Source organism: Crinia signifera, chromosome 9 (assembly GCF_055691185.1).
Source record: "Crinia signifera chromosome 9, ASM5569118v1, whole genome shotgun sequence".
Classification (NCBI taxonomy): domain Eukaryota; kingdom Metazoa; phylum Chordata; class Amphibia; order Anura; family Myobatrachidae; genus Crinia; species Crinia signifera.
Genome location: NC_139225.1, coordinates 125223875 through 125246992, shown reverse-complemented (window position 1 = coordinate 125246992; position 23118 = coordinate 125223875). Strand labels below are relative to the sequence as shown.

General features: G+C 44.8%; 1 protein-coding gene across 1 annotated transcript; it reads right to left on the bottom strand.

Moving 5' to 3' along the window:
* Positions 1 to 177: 177 nt before the first annotated feature.
* On the bottom strand, positions 178 to 22672 carry LOC146035946 (cytochrome P450 2G1-like). The gene is made up of 9 exons (XM_083159667.1): positions 22410 to 22672; positions 22134 to 22296; positions 17127 to 17276; positions 16102 to 16262; positions 13747 to 13923; positions 12518 to 12659; positions 8401 to 8585; positions 3256 to 3397; positions 178 to 2360 (listed from the first exon to the last, which is right to left on the bottom strand). Exons 1-9 carry the CDS (start codon positions 22584 to 22586, stop codon positions 2179 to 2181), a joined length of 1479 nt encoding a protein of 492 aa, XP_083015793.1. The 5' UTR covers positions 22587 to 22672; the 3' UTR covers positions 178 to 2178.
* Between the last annotated feature and the right edge of the window lie 446 nt (positions 22673 to 23118).

The following is a 23118-nucleotide window of genomic DNA, read 5'->3' as shown; positions in this document are numbered from 1 at the left end:
GGTGGTTTTATTATTATGGTAAATGGGTGTATATGCAAATAATAATCCTGATAAGATTCTGATAAAGGGTATTACCTGGAGCAAGTACAGAAGAAATGTAGTACAAGAGCATCCATTGCCAAAATAAAATTGTTGATACAATTATTGAAATAATGAATAAATGCAATGTAGACTCTGTCAGCATTAATCTAGCTTTTAATGATATACAATACTAATGTACACTGCCTCATAGTTTTACCAACAGAAACATTCATCACTATTGCTTACTATTATTGTGGTTTAAATGTGAATAACGGACACTACTGTGTGGTATAATGTGAATAGCAGACACTACTGTGTAGTGTAATGTGAATAACGGACTCTACTGTGTGATAGAACGCGTATAATGGACACTACTGTCCAGTGTTAATAACGGATACTACTATGCGGTATAATGTGAAAAAAGGACACTTCTGTGTAGTATTGTGTGATTTAGTATTATTCAATGGTCATGCCCTATCCCCTCAAAGTCACATGCACATTTTGAATATGCAGTGGGCCACTAATCCTATTTTTGGCACAGGTCACCAAGGGGGTTATTCTGTTTGGTACGGTGAAACGTACGTTTTCCGACTAGTTGGTTGGTTGGACCGAAAATCTGGTACTGTATTAGGGCAAATGTCAATAAGCAATTTGCTCACAAACTCAGGAGGAATGGACAAAAACATTCAGTGAAATAGTTTAAATAAAATAGGTCCAACTATAGTACATTGTCTGAGTGACAATTGATGTCCATTTTCAGATTTGAGAAACAAATGACATAATTACAAATTACATTTGCTACTATCCAGTTCCAGGTTTTTATTCCATCCAACCAACTAGTTGGTTAGTTGGAGGAAAGTTGGTCTGATGTGTGGCCAGCATAAGAATGAATATTACCTAAAATTAAACCAACCTTTACATGTAGAGAAGTGTAGAAAGATATGCTTCCAATGTGTTTGAGTGCTGTGTGTGGCTTGCAGGTAGTGAAGTAATGGTTTTCACTTAATAGGCTGCAGCATTGCTTATTACATTCAGGTGTATGTGTTTGAGTAAAACTCAGCGTTAATTAGCAGACCCAGGCATCCGCTCTCATACGGTATCTCTAGGGGTGGTCTAGTGCCCACATGCTGCCCACAATGACCGTACTCTTGCGGACAGGTTTTTTCGCACCGAGAGACCCGTCCGTGAGCGGTGTGAGGTCGCCGCACATGCGCATTGCGAAAGCTACGCATGCGCAGATGGAAGAAAAAAACTGATCCGCCCGTATACGGTCGAACCGTACCAAACAGAATAACCCCCAAATGTCTAGTGACGGCACTGGCAACCTGCACTTGCACAGTGTGCCTTATATGTATTTCAAAGACCTGAACAAATTGGAGACATAAATATTGAATTTACGGAAATCTCAGAATCAGAACTAGGTAGGCTAATCCCGGGGCATTTTTTCAATCCCAGGATTTGGGATTGAAAAATGCTCAATCCCAGGATTCCCGAAATCCCGGTTTTGGCCTCCCTAATTTTAAAAAAAGCACCCGCCCAGCACATTTACATACGAGGTGGTGTGGCCAGGAGTGGGCGGTATGGCAGAGCAGAGTCTGGAGCAGGTGGGAGCGGCAGAGCGTGGAATCCCCGGCAGTGAGGCCAGAACTTGAGAGCGGCCAGAGGGATGCACAGTGTGACCTCACAGAGGGATGCACAGAGCCACACAGCCGGGATGGAAACAGCTGGGCAGCATCTGAGCGAGTGCTCTAATCCTGGGATTAAAATCTAATCAGAACGGGACAATTCAATTTTTTGTTCCAAAAAGCCTTACAGCTAGCCGAAATATAACAATAATCTAAGTTCTAATGCTGTGTACACACGGGGGCGATAGGGGCTATAATCGCTGGGAATATGGTCACAGGCGAACATATTGCCAGTGATGGAAGTGTGCCCCGGCGATAAATTGCCGGGTGCACGCTCCCGTTTTCTGCCCCATTGTAATCGCTGGTCGCAGGAGCATGCTCCTGCGACCAGCTGATTACCACTGCCGGGCTCCCCCCGGCAGTTTCTTTTTCATCAGTGACCATCTCTGGTCGCTGATGTAAAGTAGAAACTGAGCAATATATCTCCCCCCGTGTGTACACAGCATAAGAGACTGTTAGAAGTTCAGCAGTTCTAGCGAGGAACAAATGATAGCTCATATTTGATCGGTGCATTTAAGAACCCGGCCATTCTTGGAGCAATATCAGACTCTGTGAATTCAGTCTTTGAAATCAGTTTAAAGTTCTGCAAAATGGTGGTGAGGAAGATGAAAAGTTCCATTCGAGCCAGGCTCTCCCCAGGGCAGATCCGTTTTCCTGTAAAAAAATAATTTTCAATTAAAATACTGCATATAAACAAATAATGTCCATAATATATTTGATTTGTGGTAGTTTGAGCGTCTAACATTGAATTACTTAAGGAAATTAATGTTAATTAATAAGTATTAACAGAAACATATTTTGATGGTTGTGTGACCCAGGGCCGGTAAAAGGCTTCTCAGAACATTAGACAAAACTTTATCCTACATCCCCCACCCAACCCCACACTGTCGCCAACAACCACTTTCTGTTGCCAACAACCACTTTCTTGGCCCTCAAGTAAAAATGCGGAGGTGGCACTCACACACACACAGATCCCAGTGCCCTAGAGGCCCTGGTGTGACCTTCTTAACAGTTCCTTGTAAACACTATAGGGCAGTGGTAGCCAACCCTAGCCCTCGAGAGCTACCAACAGTTCACATTTTCCAGACAACCTAGCTGCTGCACAGCTGCACTCATTAATCACTGACACATTTTAAAAGATACACAGATGGAGCTAATTAGCTCACTTGTGATTCTGTGAGGAGACCTGCAAAACATGCACTGTTGGTAGCTCTCAAGGTCTAGGGTTGGCTACCCCAGCTCTATAACAATCAGGGGTACAATTACTAAAGCTTTTAAAAATAAAATTAGGTGAGGATGCCTATACAACCAATCAGATTCTGTCTATTGTTTCTCTATTGCTTCCTAGAAAATGATAGACGGAATCAGATTTAGGCAACATCACCTTTTTTTTAGAAGCTTTAGTAAATACAGCTCCATCTGTGTATCTTTTAAAATGTGTCAGTGATTAATGAGTGCAGCTGTGCAGCAGCTAGGTTGTCTGGAAAATGTGCACTGTTGGTAGCTCTCGAGGGCTAGGGTTGGCTACCACTGTTATAGAGAGACTTACCTGCAGAGAAAGCCATCAAGCCCTCATTCTTTTTGAACTCGCCGTTGTCATCCAAGAAATTGTTGGGGTTGAATTTGTACGGATCAGAGAAATATTTGGGATCACGGTGAACGGTGCAGAGCAGAGGGTAGATTTCTGTGTCCTGCGGGCAAATTATACTAATTATTAGAAACTACATTTGTCAATGTGCGGGTTCTCTTAAATACATTTTAAAAATAAAATTCATTAAGCAGCTGCTGCAGAGTGTGTACTAGGGCCCTTATTCTGGTTCACTCACAAAGGCAAATTCCTTCTCAAATGGAAAAAAAACATGTGCACTGCAGGTGGGGCAGATGTAACATATGCAGAGAGAATTAGATGTGGGTGGGGTTTTCCTTCAAAGTGAGATCTATATTGCAATGTGAAAAAAAAGAAGTCAGTATATTCTCTGCACATAACCCAAATTACTCACCCGTATCTAAATCTCTCTGTGCATGTTACACCCCCCCCCCCTGCAGTGCACATCGTTTTGTCCATTTGAGAAGGAATTTGCCTTTGTGAGTGAACCAGAATAAGGGCCAATGTCAGATTACATAGTGCACCTTGTGTGCGTTCACACTGCACCCCATTGTTAGGTATGTGACCAACATTTCCCCACAGTGTGATGCAAAACGGTGAAGATGTGACCGTTCCTTTGTTTCTGACTTTTAGAAATGGGATATGGTCACTAGGTTGACCTTATGCAAGTCAACATACATTGGGTCGACAACTGAAGGTCGATGGGGCTTAGGTGGACATGGCTAAGGTCAACAGGGTGGAAGGTCGACACAAGCATTAAGTCAACATTGGGAAGGTTGACAGTCAAAAGGTCGACATGAGGTTTTCCCATTTTTCTTTTGCCGACTTGTGCCGACGGGCGGTATTTCATACCCTACATCCACTACGGCGTGGTGAGAGAACATAATAGTGTGCTTAGCGCAGCAAGGCACCGTGACCGAAGCATGGAGAGCATAGCAAGCCATGCAAGGGTACGTGGTATACTTGACAATGTTCATGTTGACTATGTCGACATTCAGGACAAAAAAAACATGAAAAACTCATGTCAACCTTTTGACTGTCAATCGAATGCTTGCATCAACCTTCTGACCCTGTCTACTTTAGCCATGTCGACCTATTTCAGGTGTCGAGCTAAGCCCTGACCTTCTGTGGTTGACCCAACGTATGCCGACCTTCATTGAGTTGACCCAATAACCGATACCCTTATAGTGAGATTTTTTTATTTTGCTACAAATGCAGGGACTTTATTACTTTTATAATTATCCCTAAAGGTGCGCACACAAGGTGCATTTTTGCCTTGCGCTGCAGGCTCCCGCGCATCACATCGCAGCATACAAAAAGTATATGCAGCACAATGTTTGTGAACTAGATCGCATCACATTTAGTTGGAAATGCATAAAGCACATCAGACCGTCACACAACAACACACATACTAGCAGAGCCATGCTAACAGAATTGTAGGCAAAGCAATGCAGGGGTGTCCTTAGCCACCCATTCATGGGAAAAATGAAAATATATAGGGCCTTATTCTAGTTCACTCTTTCTGACAAAATCCTTCTTAGATGGACAAAACCATGTGCACTGCAGGTTGGGCAGATGTTACTTGTGCAGAGAGAGTTAGATTTGGGTGGGGTTTTACTTCAAAGTGAGATCTACATTGCAGTGTAAAAATAATGCAGCCAGTATTTGCCCTGCACAGAAACAAAATAACTCACCCAAATCTAATTCTCTCTGCACAAGTTACATCTGCCCCACCTGCAGTGCACATGGTTTTGTCCATCTAAGAAGGATTTTGTCAGAAAGAGTGAACTAGAATAAGGCCCTATATTATCCCAATCGATCCACTCGGAGACACTTCCCCTACAACCATAGGTGCCGATTCTGTGAGTACTCAAGGGCCCGAGCACCCACGGAAATTGATGAGCACCCATGGGTCCGAGTATTAACAAACTAATTAGCGGCTGCAGCACTCGCATCGTCGGACCCGCCAACTGGCAAATAGTATGCCAGGATGGCGGGAAGAGTGTTTTCCGTCCGCGGACGTGGGCCGGCCAGCATGTGCATGTTCTGGGCGTGCTGTGTGGCTGAGTAGGGCGTGCTGTGCGACTGAGTAGGGCATGCAGAGTAGCATTTATGTACTTGGCATTGTGGGGGCATTTATGTATTTGGCACTGTGGGGGCATTTATGTATTTGGCCGTAATGTGTAAAAAGGAGGACTCTGCTGCTGTAATGTGTAAAAAGGGGAACTCTGCTGCTGTAATTTGAATATTGGAGACAACTGTGCTGTGTAATATAAATTGGTATTATTTTGAGACCACGCCCCTTCCCCATGAAGCCACTCCCCTATATTTTTGGCTTGAGCACCCATAAGCAAAAACATAAATCAGCACCTATACCTACAACTCATGCTCCCAAGGTTACAATTCCTCTTTCAGATGGACTGGATAGATTGCCTGATAGATATTGAATCGAAGGCGTCAACATTTTTTGATATTTAGCTTCATTACTTTAACAACTTCAAAAAAAGACCGCATTAGACAAGCGCCCCACTTAACAACCGGGTACAATATGTCCACCCTACAACTAGGACATCCACCCATCCACCCTTCTAACCTTTCTGCAAAACCCTATCTACCCCTTCCACCCCCCTTCCACACTACCAGCCATGATGCACAATAGCTATGTTGACATCCTAAAATCCTGGTTCAAATGCTATACTTTAAAGTATTGTGTTACTATAACAATGCCCTTGCCTTTTTCTTTGTACCTGAATGTGATCTTTGTAACCATTATGTACCGTAATACTGGTGTAACCAATAAACATATAAAAAAAATAGAGAGAGATAGAGAGAGAATTTACCCCTCCTGTGGTCCCGCAAAGTTTCTCCACATGCTTCCATACAGTGGTAGGCTGTCACCATTCTGATTGGAGGATAGCTCCAGCCATCCTATAATCAACATGCTGACAGGCAAGATGTTGAGTGGTTGCTCTGATTGGCCAGGCAGCATTCTCTACCTACCTCCCAAAACATTTCAGATGCACCGACCCGCACCTGCTCAAAGCCCCTTGAACCATAGTGCCCTGGGCAGCATATTGTTTTCCCATATGTTAAGATGGCCCTACATACTATTGATGTAGAGCCTATTGGCTAGCAACCGTCAAAGTACCCAGCTGGATGGAAATACTTTTTCCTTTTGGTTAAAGGTTTTGAATGGTTGGTAGCTAACGTCCACTCCTGCCCAAGGCATTAGAATATTATGGCTCTACCAGCAGTTCCTGACAGCAGTGCTGCGTTTCAGGTAATGGGCAGGACTGGAGGGTGAATGGAAGTGGAGGCAGGCATGACTGCAGGATTGCATACATTACTTACATTAAGATCCATGTCTTCTTGGGGGGGGGGGGGGGGGGGGGGGTATTGAGAGCACTTCCAAGCATTGAAACTGGAGTCGTACACAGATGGGATGGGGAGGCAGAACAGTACAGGACATGCAGGTGTACAATACAAAAGCATATAATGAAGGAACCCTACAGGACAAAAAACAAGGGGCATGGAAGGAAATAACAGAGGGAATTCAGTGTTTTTTTGGGGGGATGAGAATATACCACTCAATATAGATCAAACAGGTAAGGGGGAGCACAATACATAAAAGGAGGAGGGGATATTGGGCATTTTTTGTAGATGGAGGGCATTTTGTGGGAATTTTAAGAGGCACGTGGAAAACATCTGGGCCTGAGTGGTCACTGTCCCCTACCCTCATGTGAAAAGCTGACTACAATATGCTACTGTCTGTAGGGCACCTGAATCTCATGGAGCCTAGATCACCAAATTGTTGGGTGTCAGGTTTTAGTACTGTCTTTCTGTAGTCAGGTGGTGTTGTGGTCAGGTGTTAGGCCTGTGGTGTTGTGGTCAGGTGTTAGGCCTGTGATTTTGTGGTCAGGTGGTAGGCCTGTAGTGTTGTGGTTGGGTGGTAGGCCTGTGGTGTTGTAGTCGGGTGGTAGGCCTGTGGTGTTGTGGTTGGGTGGTAGGCCTGTGGTGTTGTGGTCGGCTGGTAGACCTGTGGTGTTATGGTCAGGTGGTAGGCCTGTGGTTTTGTGGTCAGGTGGTAGGCCTGTGGTGCTGTGGTCAGGTGGTAGGCCTGTGGTTTTGGTCAGGTGGTAGGCCTGTGGTGTTGAGGTCAGATGGATGGTAGGCCTGTGGTGTTGTGGTTAGGTGGTAAGCCTGTGGACATGGTAGGTGAGCAGTAGATTTCTAAATGGTGCAATAAGGAACTATGCCCATGGACCCATTACAATTCGGCACTAGGTCATGCTCAAGTATAGTTTGTTTGTTTGGTATTCCTGTTTCTCTTAGTTAGGCTATCATTAGGCCATGCCCATGGACGGTGGCTCTATATTGCCACATTTGTGTGTGCATATTTCCCAAGCACCTGTAATATGAATTCAGTCAATATATTCTCCATGAAAAAGAGCATGTTCACCGCATTAATCCCCTTACAGTATATCAAAATCAAGAAAAGTGGCAAAAGGTAGGTATATTTTTGGATGTAACTTCATTCTTGGAACCAATATTGAAAACCTACAGATGGAGCCCCTCTCATGCTTGCAGGGGATAGAATTGCCAGCCCCCTCCAACCATCTGAAGGGGGCGTGCGCGCAAGAGATGCTCATGTGCCCCGTTCTGATGGAGCTCGCCGCTGCCGTCCACCGCCTAACTTGTCCCCATCACCGTTCCCCGCCAACTCCCCACACCCCCCCTAACCCTGCCCATCTCCCTGAAGCGGAGACATGCAGGGTCACGCCGCCCATCCCATAAGTTACTGGGACACGCGTGCGTGTGAGATGCTCGCGTGTCCGAGTTTAATGGAGTCCCTCTCCGCCAGTGCTCTCCAGCAGGGACATTCTGGCAAGCGCTGGCAGTGAATGAGAGGGGCACCATCTGTATGACTGTTCCTTATTATTAGAAACATGTGACAGGTATTTATAGTTTCTTAAACTTAGCACAATGTGAGGATTCTCTTAATATATTAATTTCTTCATTCATATGAAATCAGCATAGTGGTGAATTTAGACTGCAGAGAAAACAAGCAATGTGAAGCTCATATCATACCTTGGGGATCAGGTATCCTCTAAACTTGGTGTCCTTTGTAACCATATGTGGCACATTCAGAGGAATAATATCACCAAACCTTTGAACCTCCTGTATAAAAGCCTGTGTATAATGCATGTTAATGCGGTCATCAAAATTAGGTACTTGATCTCCAATCACTCGATCAATCTCTTCATGAAGTTTATCTTTAAAATAAATATGAATAGGTGACTTAACCCTAATGTTTAACAGGATGCTCTAAGATTAACTTTGCCTAAAATGATTTTTTTTAAATGGCAATAGTCAATGATATTTGATGAATGGTAGGTAATATATAGATTCTCAAACACACACATAACAAAATGTTGCATTTTAACGTTTAACCAATAGAAACTTTTCCAATATTGTCCTGATCCTTTGAAGGCAGATTTATGACATGGCTTGTAGAGAGTATTAGCTGTAATCAACCTAAAGTATGAAGTGCCTCTGATAGTGGGAAGGGAATATAATTAAGGAAAAATGGGTATTGCGGATTCAGAGCACTAGGAAGAATAGAAGCCACCATTATATATAACAATAACATAATAGAACCTAATTATAAACGCGTTCACTGAGGCTATGTAACATGCTAATCTATAGTATTAAGAGTATCTTCAGCATATCTCCTTTACAGAGTTCCGCAAAATGCAATATTACATCTATACAAGGGCTGACTACCATAGGTGCAGGGAGTACAGCTATCATGGGGCCTAATTCAGAATGAATCGCACTGCTGCAAATTTACAGAGCAAGCAATTATTGTTAGACTGTGTATGCGTCCATAGTATGCATGAGCGAGGCCATCCTGTGATAAAATCCTGCAACTTTATGCATCGCTGGCTGTAGGTAAGGTGATTGACAGAAAGCCGGCTTTGTGGGTAGTAACCGACTGTATTCTGGAAGTGTCAGAGAACACATAGGTGTGCCCAGGTGTTTTAGGGGAAGTCGTGTGACGTCAGCTCCAGTGTTGACCAGCCTGCTCCTATCACAGCCACCTGGGTTATGCACACACTGCACACAGTAGAAAATTTATTAAAGGTGCAGCTAATCGACGATCCAGCTAATTTTCACAAGCCGTACTATGGGGTGGAATTTAAATCTGTTCCCAGGTCTCCAAAAATTTGCAGTCAGTTCTAAATTAGGCCAATAGTTACATGTGTTATATGCATTTTTCACCATTGGGTGGTACATAGGGGCCATTGCAAACTTTTGCATTGGGAGCCTACAATATATTTATTTTATTTATGCTTCTAAACCTGCTCGTTGTTTTGTGATATAAAATTAACTGGGGGCATTACAATGTTACATAATATGCACTGGAGTGCATTAATGTGGCACAATATGAAGTGGAGGCATTATAGTGGGGCATAATATGAACAAGAGGCACTGTAATGTGGCATAATATGACATGGTAACACTGTAAGTCATGATGTGAATTAGAGATATTGGGGGAAATTTACTAGCAAAAACTAATACGACCGATGCAGATACAAATCCATATGACAGGCATCAGCCATATTCTCTGGAAAATACGACTCTTAAATAGGGCAGATTTACTAATCTGCCATATATCCGTGATTCATGTTTCCCAATGGCGTAGGTGGCTGTATTTTTCAAATTCATATTCATATTTGGCGGCCATATATACGGCCACCAAATGCAAATACGAGTCGGCAGCCTGCACGGATCAGTCAGATCCTCCCCCATGGCCGTAATCAGCTCCGGGAATGAAGAGGACATGATCCACACCGGAGGTGCTGTTGAGTATCATTTCCTTATTTCCTTCTGCATGTACCCTGTGGATTTTCTGGAGAAGGGGACCGATCCTTTGGGTCAAGGTAGGTGAGGATAAGTACATATATGGGGTCCGGATGTAATAAAGTTGTACTTTTCAGGTGCTTGTGTGTGTGTGTTTTTTTTTTAAATATTACACAAGTACCAGAGGGCCCTTTATTGCCCCACATGCTGGGACTTGTGGCTCTCCAAGTCCCTGCATGCAGTGCAGGCTTGCTGGGACTTGCAGTACCCCAACATTGCATAATAGTTTAATCCTATTTTTTACACTGCAATCAGTTCGGTGCCCATCGCCCATCGCCACTGGGGACAGACCCAGGCTTCAGCCCGGTCAGGGTTAATTCTGGAGAGGGGGACCACTTTATTAGGGGGTTCTCATTCCACCAGGGTCCCTGTCCGGGCTGAGCGGTCAGACGGGTTAATGGTAATTATATAATAAGTGTCCCCCGGCTTTGCCCCCTATTAATTTTGTCCCCATATTTTAGGAACCAGGACCAATTCTTGAGCCTAGTGCTGGTTTTAAACATTCTGGGGAACCCTTATTTGGTTGAACCCGTGAATTTCTGAAACTAGGACCGGCTCTTTGTTTATTATTTATTTTTGCTATTTTTACACACTGAAGCCGGCACGGATCGGACTTCACCCAAATGCGACAGTCCCTGTTGCTAAGGTGCTTGGTTTGTTTAAACTGTGCATGTCTTTTAAAATCACTTTTCTTTTTATAATGGTTTGTATATTTTGGTACTTGTTTCCTAGCACGTCGCCCGTCGGGTTGATCGCATGCCTTAAGTTTAAGGTACTTAGGGCATGCGATCGACGCGATGGACCCGATTTTATGTCAATCACCAGTGTATTTGCCGGTGAAAGACAAAATTGCGTTGATTATAATGGGCTGCGATGCGACCGACGCAATCAACGTGATTTTCCCATAGAGAATAATGTTAAATTAGGAAATTGTGTTGATCGGATCCATCGCGGCCCATTATAATGGGCCGCGACGCGATCAACCTGATTTTTCCCTAGAGAATAATGTTAAATTATTTTTAAAGTTAAAATCGGGTTGATCAACCCGATTTTACATAGGGAACAATGGGAAATGGGCCAATATGGCCAATTTCTCATGGTATAGGGTCAGAAAGTATGGTTAATGGCCCCCATTGTTAACGCCACCCCACTATTGACGCCAACCCGAAGCGTGGCGAGCGCAGCGAGCCCACGAGGGGCGGTGGTACGTGTCCTCCAACCTTTTCATACCCCCACTATCCACGTCGGCGTGGAGTTGATTTTATATAGTTTGGCGAGAGCAGCGAGCCACCGAGCCTGAAGCGTGGCGAGGGGACGCGTATAACTGTGAAGTTATGCGCATCCGCTCGCCACGCTTCGGGCTCGGTGGCTTGCTGCGCTCGCCACACTATATAAAATCAACTCCACGCCGACGTGGATAGTGGGGGTATGAAAAGGTTGGAGGACGCGTACCGCCGCCCCTCGCGGGCTCGCTGCACTCGCCACGCTTCGGGTTGCCGTCAATAGTGGGGTGGTGTTAACAATGGGGGGCCATTTCAACCATCAGGGGGGGGGGGTGTGCTATTAAAATGGGGGGTTTTGGGGCTTTTTACATTGAAATCAATGTAAAATCGGGTCTCAGGGATCGCATGCGATTTGGTTGGCATGCGATGCGATCAACGCGATTTTTCCAACCCGATCAATACAATCAAAATCGTGGGCGCCGTGCTAGGAAACAAGTACCTATATTTTATATTGGGTGGCATTTAGGATGAACCATTTGCATAAAATTTTCATTGGTTATTGTTGCAACACATTTTTAAACATAAATAATTATTTTGTGTTTTGCCACGGCTCTATTGCTTAGTTTAGCCTGCCAGCCTTTGGCCAACATTGTAGAACAATCTTTTGTGTTGTAAAATGTCAAACTTTACTGCCAATGGATGGGATGTTCTAACATCGGCCGCTCGTTTTTGCTCCCCTCTGCCGGGTACCGCATTCTTAAAAATCACATATTCTCTAACATATCTGATTATTAACACAAGGGACAGCTCTTGCGATAAGAGCTGTCCCTCGTGATGCAGCTCCGGCACTGGACTTCCAGGTCGCTGATGGATCCCTCATACAGCACTGCGGTAAGAAACCCGAAGGCTTCTGCAAGAGCACATACAGTATACACAGAGCCACATTTGTATTTACTTTAGTGAAACATACAGTACTGTAACATTTTTTAATAAACAATAGAAAGAGTGTGATTTTATGATTGCTCCTTAACTTCAGCTTCACCACCTACTGTACTTACCTTGTATCTCCGGGTATCTCAGTAAGATAAGTAGTGCATAGCGCAGTGTTGTGGCCACAGTTTCTATTCCCGCAATAAACAGGTTATGGGTTGTTACTAATAGGTTTCTCATATTGAACTCTGTATTGGGATCATTCTTCTCCTGCAAAGACATCAATGAGTTCTCAATTTCCCAAATAGTATTCAGCATGTACATATATTAGAGCACATTATTATATGTCTCCAACAGTAAAGAAGCAGCAGTGTTTTTTATATAAAAGAATCCCAAAATGTCATTGTCATTTTGGTATATACAGTAAATGTATCATACTGTACATACCGGTTGGCCGGGCCCCGGTAAAATGGGGGTGGCATGGCCATGGGTGGGGATGCGGCCTCTAGGATGGGGCATGTCCATGCCACCATGAAAAAAAATGAGAGGGAGAGAGAGGATAGGCTGCTGCTGCAACTGTCTCGGCACTCCGTACACGGCACTGAGCAGCATGTGCTGAGCTGTAACATGATATTCTCCTACAGCCCTTGGCTCCTGTCACAGAGGAGGAGCCGACACTTCACACAGCCGCATCTTCCCGGAACATTGAGCAAGATAGACTAATGTGTATTGAGGGGGTATTTCTAGTTCACTCAGACGGGGCCGGAATTCATCCCCGTTCATTGTAAGGAGGGATGGATGAGGTGGATGGCGGCGGTGCGATGGGAATTCCCCATGAGAACAACCAGCATTTTATGGCCATCCCCATGGGTGCGTGGGCGGGCCGATGCCTGCGGGAGGCGGGTGCCTGGCATCTCAGGCCGTCAGCCGCCCGCCCGGTCTTCAGTCTTACGCTCCTAAATAAAAGTCGTCGACCATGGAAAGATTTCTTCTGCAGTGGAGTGCGAGGGGATGTGTTTTCGTTACACATGCCCTTGCATGGTACAGATGGGAATCGGGGGCACAGGGGCGAGAATTCAACAGGCGCTTTCTCAGGTGAACGGTAAGCTGTGATTTTTGCAGCTTAGCGAGCAAACCAGATACTATTGGTTGTGATCTAATTTTGACTTGATTTATACGTTTTAGAAATCTATCATATTGTTAGATGATACAAGTGTATTAAAAATCAGCTAATTTAGTTACTTGAACCTAATGATATCTCTGAGACTCAAAAAAGTCACAGGACACCAAAAAAAATGTTTTCCTTTATATATTGTGTATTATTAAAACCCATAACTTATTTTATTTAATGACATACCTGTTCCATTTTAATGAGGAAACTGTCAATGAAATGCCTGGGAGAGCTGGCATTCAAGGTCTCCTGGCTGGCCTTCACTCTCTCTAATATAAATTCAGTCAGTTCTTCTGAGAGGGTGATTGTCTTCTTATGGGGCCCTGGGATGTAGTCCATAACTTCTGGAATAATGCTCTGGAGCTGTAAAATCATGAACAAGGAAACTAACTTACCTTATTCAGAAATCCTATTAAAAATGTTATAAATGAGTCACAGCCGTCATTTCTACTTTAAAAAGGAATTCTGAGGGCACCGTAAACCATATCTACACTCATAGCCAAATGAAATGAGGGGGTACACTGGGCCCCCCTGTCCATGGCACAGTGACATCACTAGCTCTCCTGATTCCTATCTGAGTGTGTAAAGGCCCTCCATACGTAGAAGTGGCATCCGATCCCTCTTGCTGGGTGGCACGTTCGCATGCGGTCCTTCTGCATGTGATGTACAGTATTGCATGCAATCTTGTTCCCTGCCACCAGGAAGGGTCCAACTCGGAGGTTGGATGTGCAGCACGTCCGACCTCTGACTCTGGTCCGATGCATACGGGGCTGTGCATTGAGTCGTATGCTATATACATGTGTTTTGGGCCGATTTCACCCAATTTCTCATCCTGATCCGTTGAAATCTATCTGGACTTCATGCTTAATTTGTAATAGCAATCATCTGTGTTGAAATTTATTTACTATAAATTAAATTGTTTAACGGAGGTGACACCAATCATATATTAATAGGGAAGTCCAAGTAAAAAGCAATTTGTCCCTCCTGGAATGGGTCATGTTAGAAGGTATACACAATCTAATACACCACCCTTTTTCCCCGTCCCTGCTGTCTTAAGTGCGCAGAGCACCCCAAGTCTTTAAACGGCCCCAGGCCCTGTCACCAGTGAACTGAGGAAACGTAACTGTGCTAGGAATGGAAGAGAGAAGAGTGTACTTTTATACAAGGAACACATCGTATTGATAAATTTAGGTCAAACCGTTAAAAAAAACTGGTTGTGTTCTTACAATCTACTTTGATGTAATTGTTCAAAGATGTGGTGGAAATGGTGTGAGCAGACAAACAATGTGGGAGTGGTGTGTCAGACAGTATGTGTGGGAGTGGTGTGGGCAGACAGTAGGTGTGGGAGTGGTGTGAGCAGACAAACAGTGTGGGAGTGGTGTGTCAGACAGTTTGTGTGGGAGTGGTGTGTGCAGACAATAGGTGTGTGAGTGGTATGTGCAGACAGTTGGTGTGTGAGTGGTGTGGAGACAATAGGTGTGGGAGTGGTATGTGCATACAATAGTTGTGGGAGTGGTATCTGCAGTCAATAGGTTTGTAAATGGTGTGAGTAGACAATAGGTGTTGGAGTGGTGTGTGCAGACAATAGGTGTGTGAGTGGTGTGTGCAGACAGTAGATGTAGGAGTGGTATGTGCAGACAATAGGTGTATGAGTGGTTTGTGCAGACAATCAGTGTGGGAATGGTGTGTGCAGACAATAGGTGTGGGAGTGGTGTGCAGACAAGATTAAGCAAGGGTTGCCTAAGCCAGAGTGTACTTAAGAGGCTTACATTTTTTGGGTTGGCAGGAAAGAGTTAATGACTGCTAGTATGTTTAAAGTTGGTTTCAGTTTTGTTTATTTAGCCTTTGGGTGAACTGGGGGGGGGGGGGGGGGGGTCGTGAGCTTAGGGAGAGGGGTATATAGGCAGGTCCTTACAGGGAGTACTTCCTCTTGTAGAATTTCTTCAGCCCCACCCACCCTCCCTTGCCTTTGGCATTTCAATTTATAGTCAAATCATTGGTACATTTACCATTATTTCAACTAAGGCGGTAGAGCGTCACGGTCCAGCGGTCACTTGTGGCATAAGAGGGCGCTGGGAGGCACTGCCCCCTGGAAAGACGGCAGGGTGTCCTGCCTTTGCGGGGGCTGAGTGTCCACACCGGCCAGAGCGGGGGTGGTGAGACTTCCCAGCGTTAGGTTGTGCCTTAGTCAGATGGGCCGTCTCAGTCATTCCCATATTTAATATCAATCAGTTGGGGCGTTTAAGTCGCCGCCATTTTTGAGATGTGACTAGAGCTGGGCATTCCGTGGCGTCTTATTGCCAGCCCTTTACGAGAGGGTCATACCACATTAATAAATATGACCTTTAAATCTAATTGTTACGGTGTCCGTGTCTTTATTGTGTCAGCGTGAGTTATTTTTAGTTAAGCTAGCTTAAAGTGTGTGTTAGAGTTCCAAGCCAAATAAATGTATAGACGCCTTATAGGTGTGCGAGTGGTGTGTGTAGACAATAGGTATTGGAGTAGTGTGAGCAGACAAACGTTGGGGTGTGGAATATTTACTTGTCCCCACGAACAGGATAAGCTGTAGAAAAAGTCCTCTATGATGTTAAGAAGGTTGATGAACCTCTCATCCTTATACTCAAACCGGTCTCCAAATATTATGGAACAAATAACATTAGAAAAGGCGTCCATAATCTTCTTGTCTGGATCTAAGGAAAGAACTGAAACAGAGATATGAGTAATTCGATTATGTGATGTTAGGTAATTGTAATTTTTTGGAACAGTTTCAACATTTAGCAATGGGCTATAGTTTGTTTGTGAAGGGAATGCAGAGACTATGAAAGATGCATTAAACTACTTTAACCTCTAGACAAAAAAAAAAGAATTAATGTAATACTTTAAGGGCGAGATGTATCAAACCGAAAATGCGGTAAAACCCCGGTTTTACAGCATTTTCCAATGTATCAAAAATGATACCGCATTGAAGGGTATCGCCACCTTTGGGTGGCGATACCCTATAGAAGCCTATGGGCTTCTTTTCGCCGCCCGCCGACGCAAGCCCGCCGCCTCGCCAACCCCCCCTCTGGCTTACCTTCCTGAAGGGTCCTCCTGGACCCCGGAAGGTAAACCCCTCCTCCCCCGAGTGAAGCAGCTGGACATCCTTCCGGCTGCAGGGGGGAGGAGGAGGCGCCGGGGACAGCCTGCTTAGCTGTCCCCGGCGTTAGGGGAGAGCCAGGCAGCAGGGAGGTGACGGAGACCCCCCGTACACCAGAGTACAGGTATCGCGGGGGGGGGGGCTCCGTCACAGGCATCGCGGCGGGGGGGGGCGCGAAGGGCGGTTATGTATTTTAATACATCTCGCCCTAAATATTGTTTCAGATGTAAAAATATGTTTAAAGCTTCAGAAAGTGATAAAATGGAGAGTGACAAACAACCAGACAATCAGCTCCTACCTGCCATGTTACATGGTGGGTTTGAAAAATTACAGGTTGGCTGGTTGTTTATCACTCTCCACTTTTTCACTTTTTGAAGCTTGATACATCTGGCCCAAACTTATCTTTAACCCTTGTTGTTGCATGCTGTACCTTGAAACTCCCTAAACTCTTCCACCAAACACTGCGCTTCCTTCTGTATCTTCCCTTCAAAACTTTTCTTTCCAAAACCAAAGCTTTTGAGCGTCTTTACAGTGAAGGTACGCATCTGTCTCCACCGCTCCCCGTTGGAGTGATTCAGTCCTTAAAAAGAAAATATTTGTGAGGTAGAAGATTGTCAATTAGAAATTGTAATTTTCTTCCTAAATTTTCTTCCTAAATATGGCAATTACATTGGACTCTAATTTTTTGTTATGAAAAAAAAAAAAAATGAGCAAAATATGATTTAACTTTTGAGATTTTTGTTGATGTTTCAGGGCTTTCAATAAAGTTTTTTTTTATGAGTTTGGGTGTAAATTTTTCTCCAACAAACATGAAAGTAGAATGGTATAACATTTAAATGACGTCACTTCCATTTTACTAGTGTACAATGTGCACCTGTATTATTATGTTGTTACCCCGTTGAGAATAAGGGGTGATTCAACATCTTTTGATATCCAGCGTATTTGCGCCAGGGCTGATGATGTGGCTCTGTGCATGTGTAGGGCGATTATACTCATGTGCAGGAGCCCGCTACGAATGCCTTCAGGAACAATCACAGTTACCGAGGCTTACACATGGTAATGGAGGGAGAGGGGGGGCAGGGGCCGGAGCAGGGGAGCTCCCAATGTTTTTTTAAGTGTCCCCATGAAAACACTGGGCATTCTCAATGCCTGCCGGGGGGGGGGGGGGGGCTGTGGCTGACGCCTGCCCCCTCTTCAGATTAGACTGACTTTTATTTTCGGAAGGGGAGAGAAGTCATTCAGTGGTCAGCGACCATCAAATGATTTCTCTCCCAATGGGCCGCAAGCAAGGGGATGTGTTCACGTATACATCCCCTCGCATGTTACGGAGGGGTTGCATTCGGCAGAGGGGACAGACAGGCTTTTGGCTGTGCATGCTAATACAGAACGGTAAGGTACCGGGGTTCATTCCCACATTTGTTGTTTAGTATACCTAATATGAATGACCATCTGTTTTTGCTGGATGCAGATGTCAGTCAATTGATTTTATGTATTATATATATTTTAAAACTTTTTTTTTATATATAATGGAACTATTATTATTTTTTTTAAAAGTAACACCACCCCATTTTGGAACCCTTTTATACATCCCCTTGGGTTGTGAAACTTTCAAAAACACATGGTGTTATAAATGGCGCTGCGGTCCCCTCTTAATTGGATGGTGGGGTCTTATCACCACTAGGATATATTTCAATCCACAATTTTTTCGTCCAGTCGTTCTTAAAGGAATGTAAGACTGGGCTGGGAGAATTTCCCTATGTGCATGTAATGGTTTCTTTAGATTCTCTTGACCTCTGCATACACAAATACCGATAGCCAGACAGACAGCATCACCAGGAACCCCTGAAGGTGGTCAGTCTTACATTCCTTTAAGAACGACTGGACGGAAGAATTGTGGATTGAAATATATCCTAGTGGTGATAAGACCCCATCATCCAATTAAGAGGGGACCGCAGCGCCATTTATAACACCATTTTTGTATGGGTTGTATGGTTAAAGATTCAGGAATCTTTAGGTGTTTTATAGGCTGCAGCAGTTCAGGCGCTGTCATTATTTTCTTTCTTTGTTCGAGTTTCAAAAACACATCTTCAGTACTGATAGTTACAGACCACATATTTAGAATTTTTTTGGTACTTGTGTATTATCAGGGCGACCCTTAAGGACAATGTAGTGTCCTATTCAGCGTAGTAGGTTCGCATCGCATGAGATTTGCGTGCGATGGCACTTGTGTAGTTTCACGGCACCCCTGCCCGCAGATCGCATCTAATCGATTTAGCACACCTCCACTATCCACGTCACCCCGAAGCGTGGCAAGCGGACGCGGTACGCGTCCTCCCAACCTGTTCATACCCTCACTATCCACGTCGGCGTGGAGTTGATTGTATAAAATGTGGTGAGCGCAGCGAGCCACTGAGCCTGAAGCAGAAAATGATCCTGAAGCATGGCGAGTGCAGCGAGCATCACGAGGGGCCGCGCATTACTTGATGTGTATTCTGCGTAAAATCTCGGGACTCGCCGTGCTTTGGACTTGTTTTCCGCGGCCGCTCGCCACGCTTCAGGCTCGGTGGCTCGCTGCACGCGCCACACTTTATAAACTTAACTCCACACCAATGTGGATAGTGGGGGTATGAACGATTTACGATCCGTGGGCAGTGGTGCAGTGAAACTACACAAGTACAGTACCATCGCACGCAAATCGCATACGATGCAATCCGACTACACCAACTTCGTTGCGCAGACGGGCAACAGGGGGTTGCCAGGGGTACAGCTGTCCTGGGCCCAGGCCTCTGGAGGGGCCCGGGCAGCTGCCCACAGTGGCACAGCACCCCCCCCCCGCACAATGCCACCTGGCGCCAGCGTCAGGCACGCACAATACACAGTGCAGCCGGCAGAGCGCCGGGCTCGGCGCTCTGCCGGCTGCAATGTGCAGTGAGTGCTCCATCCGAGTCCCGACGCCTGGAGGGAGAAGATGCTGCGATGCTGCGCTGCCGCCGCAGGTAAGTAATAGTAATGAGGGGGGGGTGCTGCTCGCGAGGGGGGGGGTCAGTCCCAAGCCCCAATATTACTAGCGGCTTCCCTGCAAAAGGCACACATCTACAATTTATTAACAAGACTTCATGGGGAAGGCCCGCGGCAACATAACAGTACCGATTCACATTACACCATACATTCGTGTCTGTTATTCACATTACACCACACAGTAGTGCCACTATTAAGAAAACGAAAGTTGCCACAGCCTGTGTATACATTACACAAAGTAGAGCGCCTCAACCACATATATGCAGAGTTCAGCTGCGGGCGTACTGCGCTGCACCACTAAAAGTGTACCCACCATTACACGTTATACCACACACCGTAGGGCCCCTTACTCATAATGCCACACACAATAATGCCCGTTACGGTAGTAACAGTAGTTTCGGCCCTAATTCCAATTACTGTACATATTCCTTGACATCATAATAATAATAATAAAATGAGGGCATGACTAAAGACCATACTGTACAAACTCTTTTCTTGCATTCTGTTTGTGATGTTCCAGAGCTGTTCCTAGTACAGAAGTGATTAGAATTTGCTTACACTGACATGAATTTAACAATCTGTGCCAAACCCCAGAGACTCTGATCCAACTTGTCCTGATTTTACAGTTCAAACATTAAGCTTGTAACATGGCAGTTTAGCAGCTGATTGGTTGATACTTGATCTCTATCCAATTTGTAACAAATATCCCCCTTAAATGGGGGGGACATTATTTATTAACCCTTTAAGTGCCAACGTTACTGTGAGCGATCCTCAAAATATTCGCTAAAACTGCCAGCACCACTCACAGCAACTGTTCTTTTAGTAAAAACAGGGCCAGTGCTAGGCGTCTCAGCGCCCCAGGGGCACATATAGTTTTGTGGGGGGGAGGGGGGTGTGGGTGGGTAGGGGGGGGGGGGCTGCTGCCGTTATCAAGCTCCAGGGGAGGGGAATACACTAACATTCTCCAAGAGGGGGAAGGGGGGCGGCCGCCACCACTGATCTCAACCACAGGGGAGGGGGATTGTTACTACGCGCGCTTGCTCCATTGGGTAAGTGGGTGCCACCCGCGGTTGACGCTGACCTGCTCCACATGGGCGGACGGGGGGATTGGGTACGGCCGCTGGTGACCTGTTGCAGGGGGGTGTGGGTACAAGCAGTGGCAGGTCAGTGGTTGGGGGCGTGCAACCTGCTCCAAGGGTGTGTGGGTGGTCGGGTTCTGGAAGTGTGAGGGACTCGTTAGACCTTACCTTTTCCTGCTCCTCACGCGCCGGGCACCAGTGCTTTCCTGTTTCTATATAGAACTCTGTACCGCCCTCCAGTGGCCGATGCCTAAAGCTGCCTAGTGGTGGTGCCTGCCCTGAGTATAAGTAAATACCAAATACAGCCAAGTCAATTCATTGAAGTTTAGATAAATATTGCACACCAAAAAAAAAATCGCTGTCATTTTAACAGATATTCTGAGGATCTCTCAAAGCAACGCTGTCACTGAAAGGGTTAATAAAAAAAAGGGTTTGCTTGAGAATGTTCACACCTATTCTGACAAAGTGCTTTTTCTTAAAAAGTAGAAATGTTGCCCATATTGGAGACAACTGTGCTGCGTAATATAAATCAGTATTATTTTGTGGCCACGCCCCTTTCCCATGAAGCCACTCCATTATATTTTTGGCCTGAGGACACACCAGCAAAAACATAAATCGGCACCTATTGCTGGAGGGCCATAGTTTGGACATACCTGCAGTAGAGAATAGACATACAGTAATCTGATTAGTTGCTATGGGCAACTTCACCTTTTTTATTTTTAGAATCTTTCGTAAATGTACACCTAATGTACATATGATTTATGTAGCACCATCTAGAAGAGAATAGCTAGAATCATATTAGTTACTAAAGGCAACATCTCCACTTCTAAAAACCTTAATACTGTATGTCTCATGGTGAATATTCTGAAGGTCGAGACGTCTTCTTGCTATTATGTTTTGTTCCTCAAGCCATCTATCCCTAGTATAAATGCTGGATTAGGAACAATTTTAAATTAGATGTACAGTATTTTTGGGTGTCTCATAACACCCCGACAGTCAGAATCCCGACAGTCATTAGACCGACGTCCGAATCCCGACAGCGAGGAAGTGCAATGAAGCCCCTTGCGGGCACAGTGGCTCGCTACGCTCGATGCCTATTTTATTCTCCCTCTATGGACCCCCACGAGGGAGAATAGCTGCTGCCCGTGTGTCGGGCTTTTAACAGTCGGGATTCCAATGTCAGGGTAATGACTGTCGGAATTCCGACTGCCGGTGAGCCATCCGGCAACCATATTTTTAGGTGCTGTGAGGTCTGTCCTTTAGAAGCCATATGCGATCAATATTTATATTCTAAAAACGGATTATCCTCTACAGTCAACAATCCATAATAATTTGCTGACCATAACCCTTGGTAAAACCCTCTATGGTATATAGAGGACCTCGAGCACCAAAATCTTCAGCGCGATCAACAAGCGCTTCCTTCACAGCCTCATATCCACTCAAGACAATCACTCGTCGCTGGCCAAAGTAAAGAGTATACACCGGTCCATATTCCTCCCAGAGCTGTAAAGCAGATTAGAGAGAGTTACATTGTTTTTCCTTGATACTCTAATTCTAAGATCATTATTTATTCATATATTGTAATAGTAGACTTCTAAATAACTGAAACAACTGACCTTCATAAGGGATTTCACCAACTCCCCTCTTTTTATATACAGCAAGTTTCCAATTAAAGGCAAGGGAATCGGACCTGGGGGGAGGTTCCGTTTTCTGTACGTTGTGTTCCAAGTCTTGTAGATAAATAAGCAGGAGATGACGATAATGATCAGCACCGAAACCAGTGAAATATCCATGTTGAATCAGAGAAATAAACCTCTTTCAGAGGTCGTTCAGAACGATAATATGGCTGCAAAAAGAAAACAACTATTGTGTATTTGCCAGTTCAGTTCCATCTAAAATGAACATTCCATCCAGCCAATTGGGTGGAGTTACTTTGGAAAACTTCCAGTGGAATGTAGTGTCTTATGATATAATACATGTTGCTGAAGACAACATGTAAGGCAAACAAGGATAAGGCACTGGTTTAATGTTAAAAAATAAAACATAAAATTAATGAAGAATGAGGTTACTTATAGTTACTCTAAATTTGTAGTGATCTGGAAACAAAGAGGCTGTAAACAGCAGAAAGACTAGCTCTTTATACTGCACTAGACCCATACACATCAGAGAGGCTAGGCTCATACACATCAGAGAGGCTAGGCTCATACACATCAGAGAGGCTTGGCTCATACACATCAGAGAGGCTAGGCTCGAAGACATCAGAGAGGCTAGGCTCGAAGACATCAGGGAGACTAGGCTCGTACACATCAGAGAGGCTAGGCTCAT

What these genes read in the sequence shown, in the direction of transcription:
- LOC146035946 (XM_083159667.1), bottom strand. Translation starts at nt 22,586, where the DNA reads ATGGATATTTCACTGGTTTCGGTGCTGATCATTATCGTCATCTCCTGC. An exon ending in TGGTGAAATCCCTTATGAAG is followed by an intron (nt 22,297 to 22,409) that starts GTCAGTTGTTTC and finishes TCTGCTTTACAG; the next exon opens with CTCTGGGAGGAATATGGACC. An exon ending in TATCCTGTTCGTGGGGACAA is followed by an intron (nt 13,924 to 16,101) that starts GTAAATATTCCA and finishes ATGATTTTACAG; the next exon opens with CTCCAGAGCATTATTCCAGA.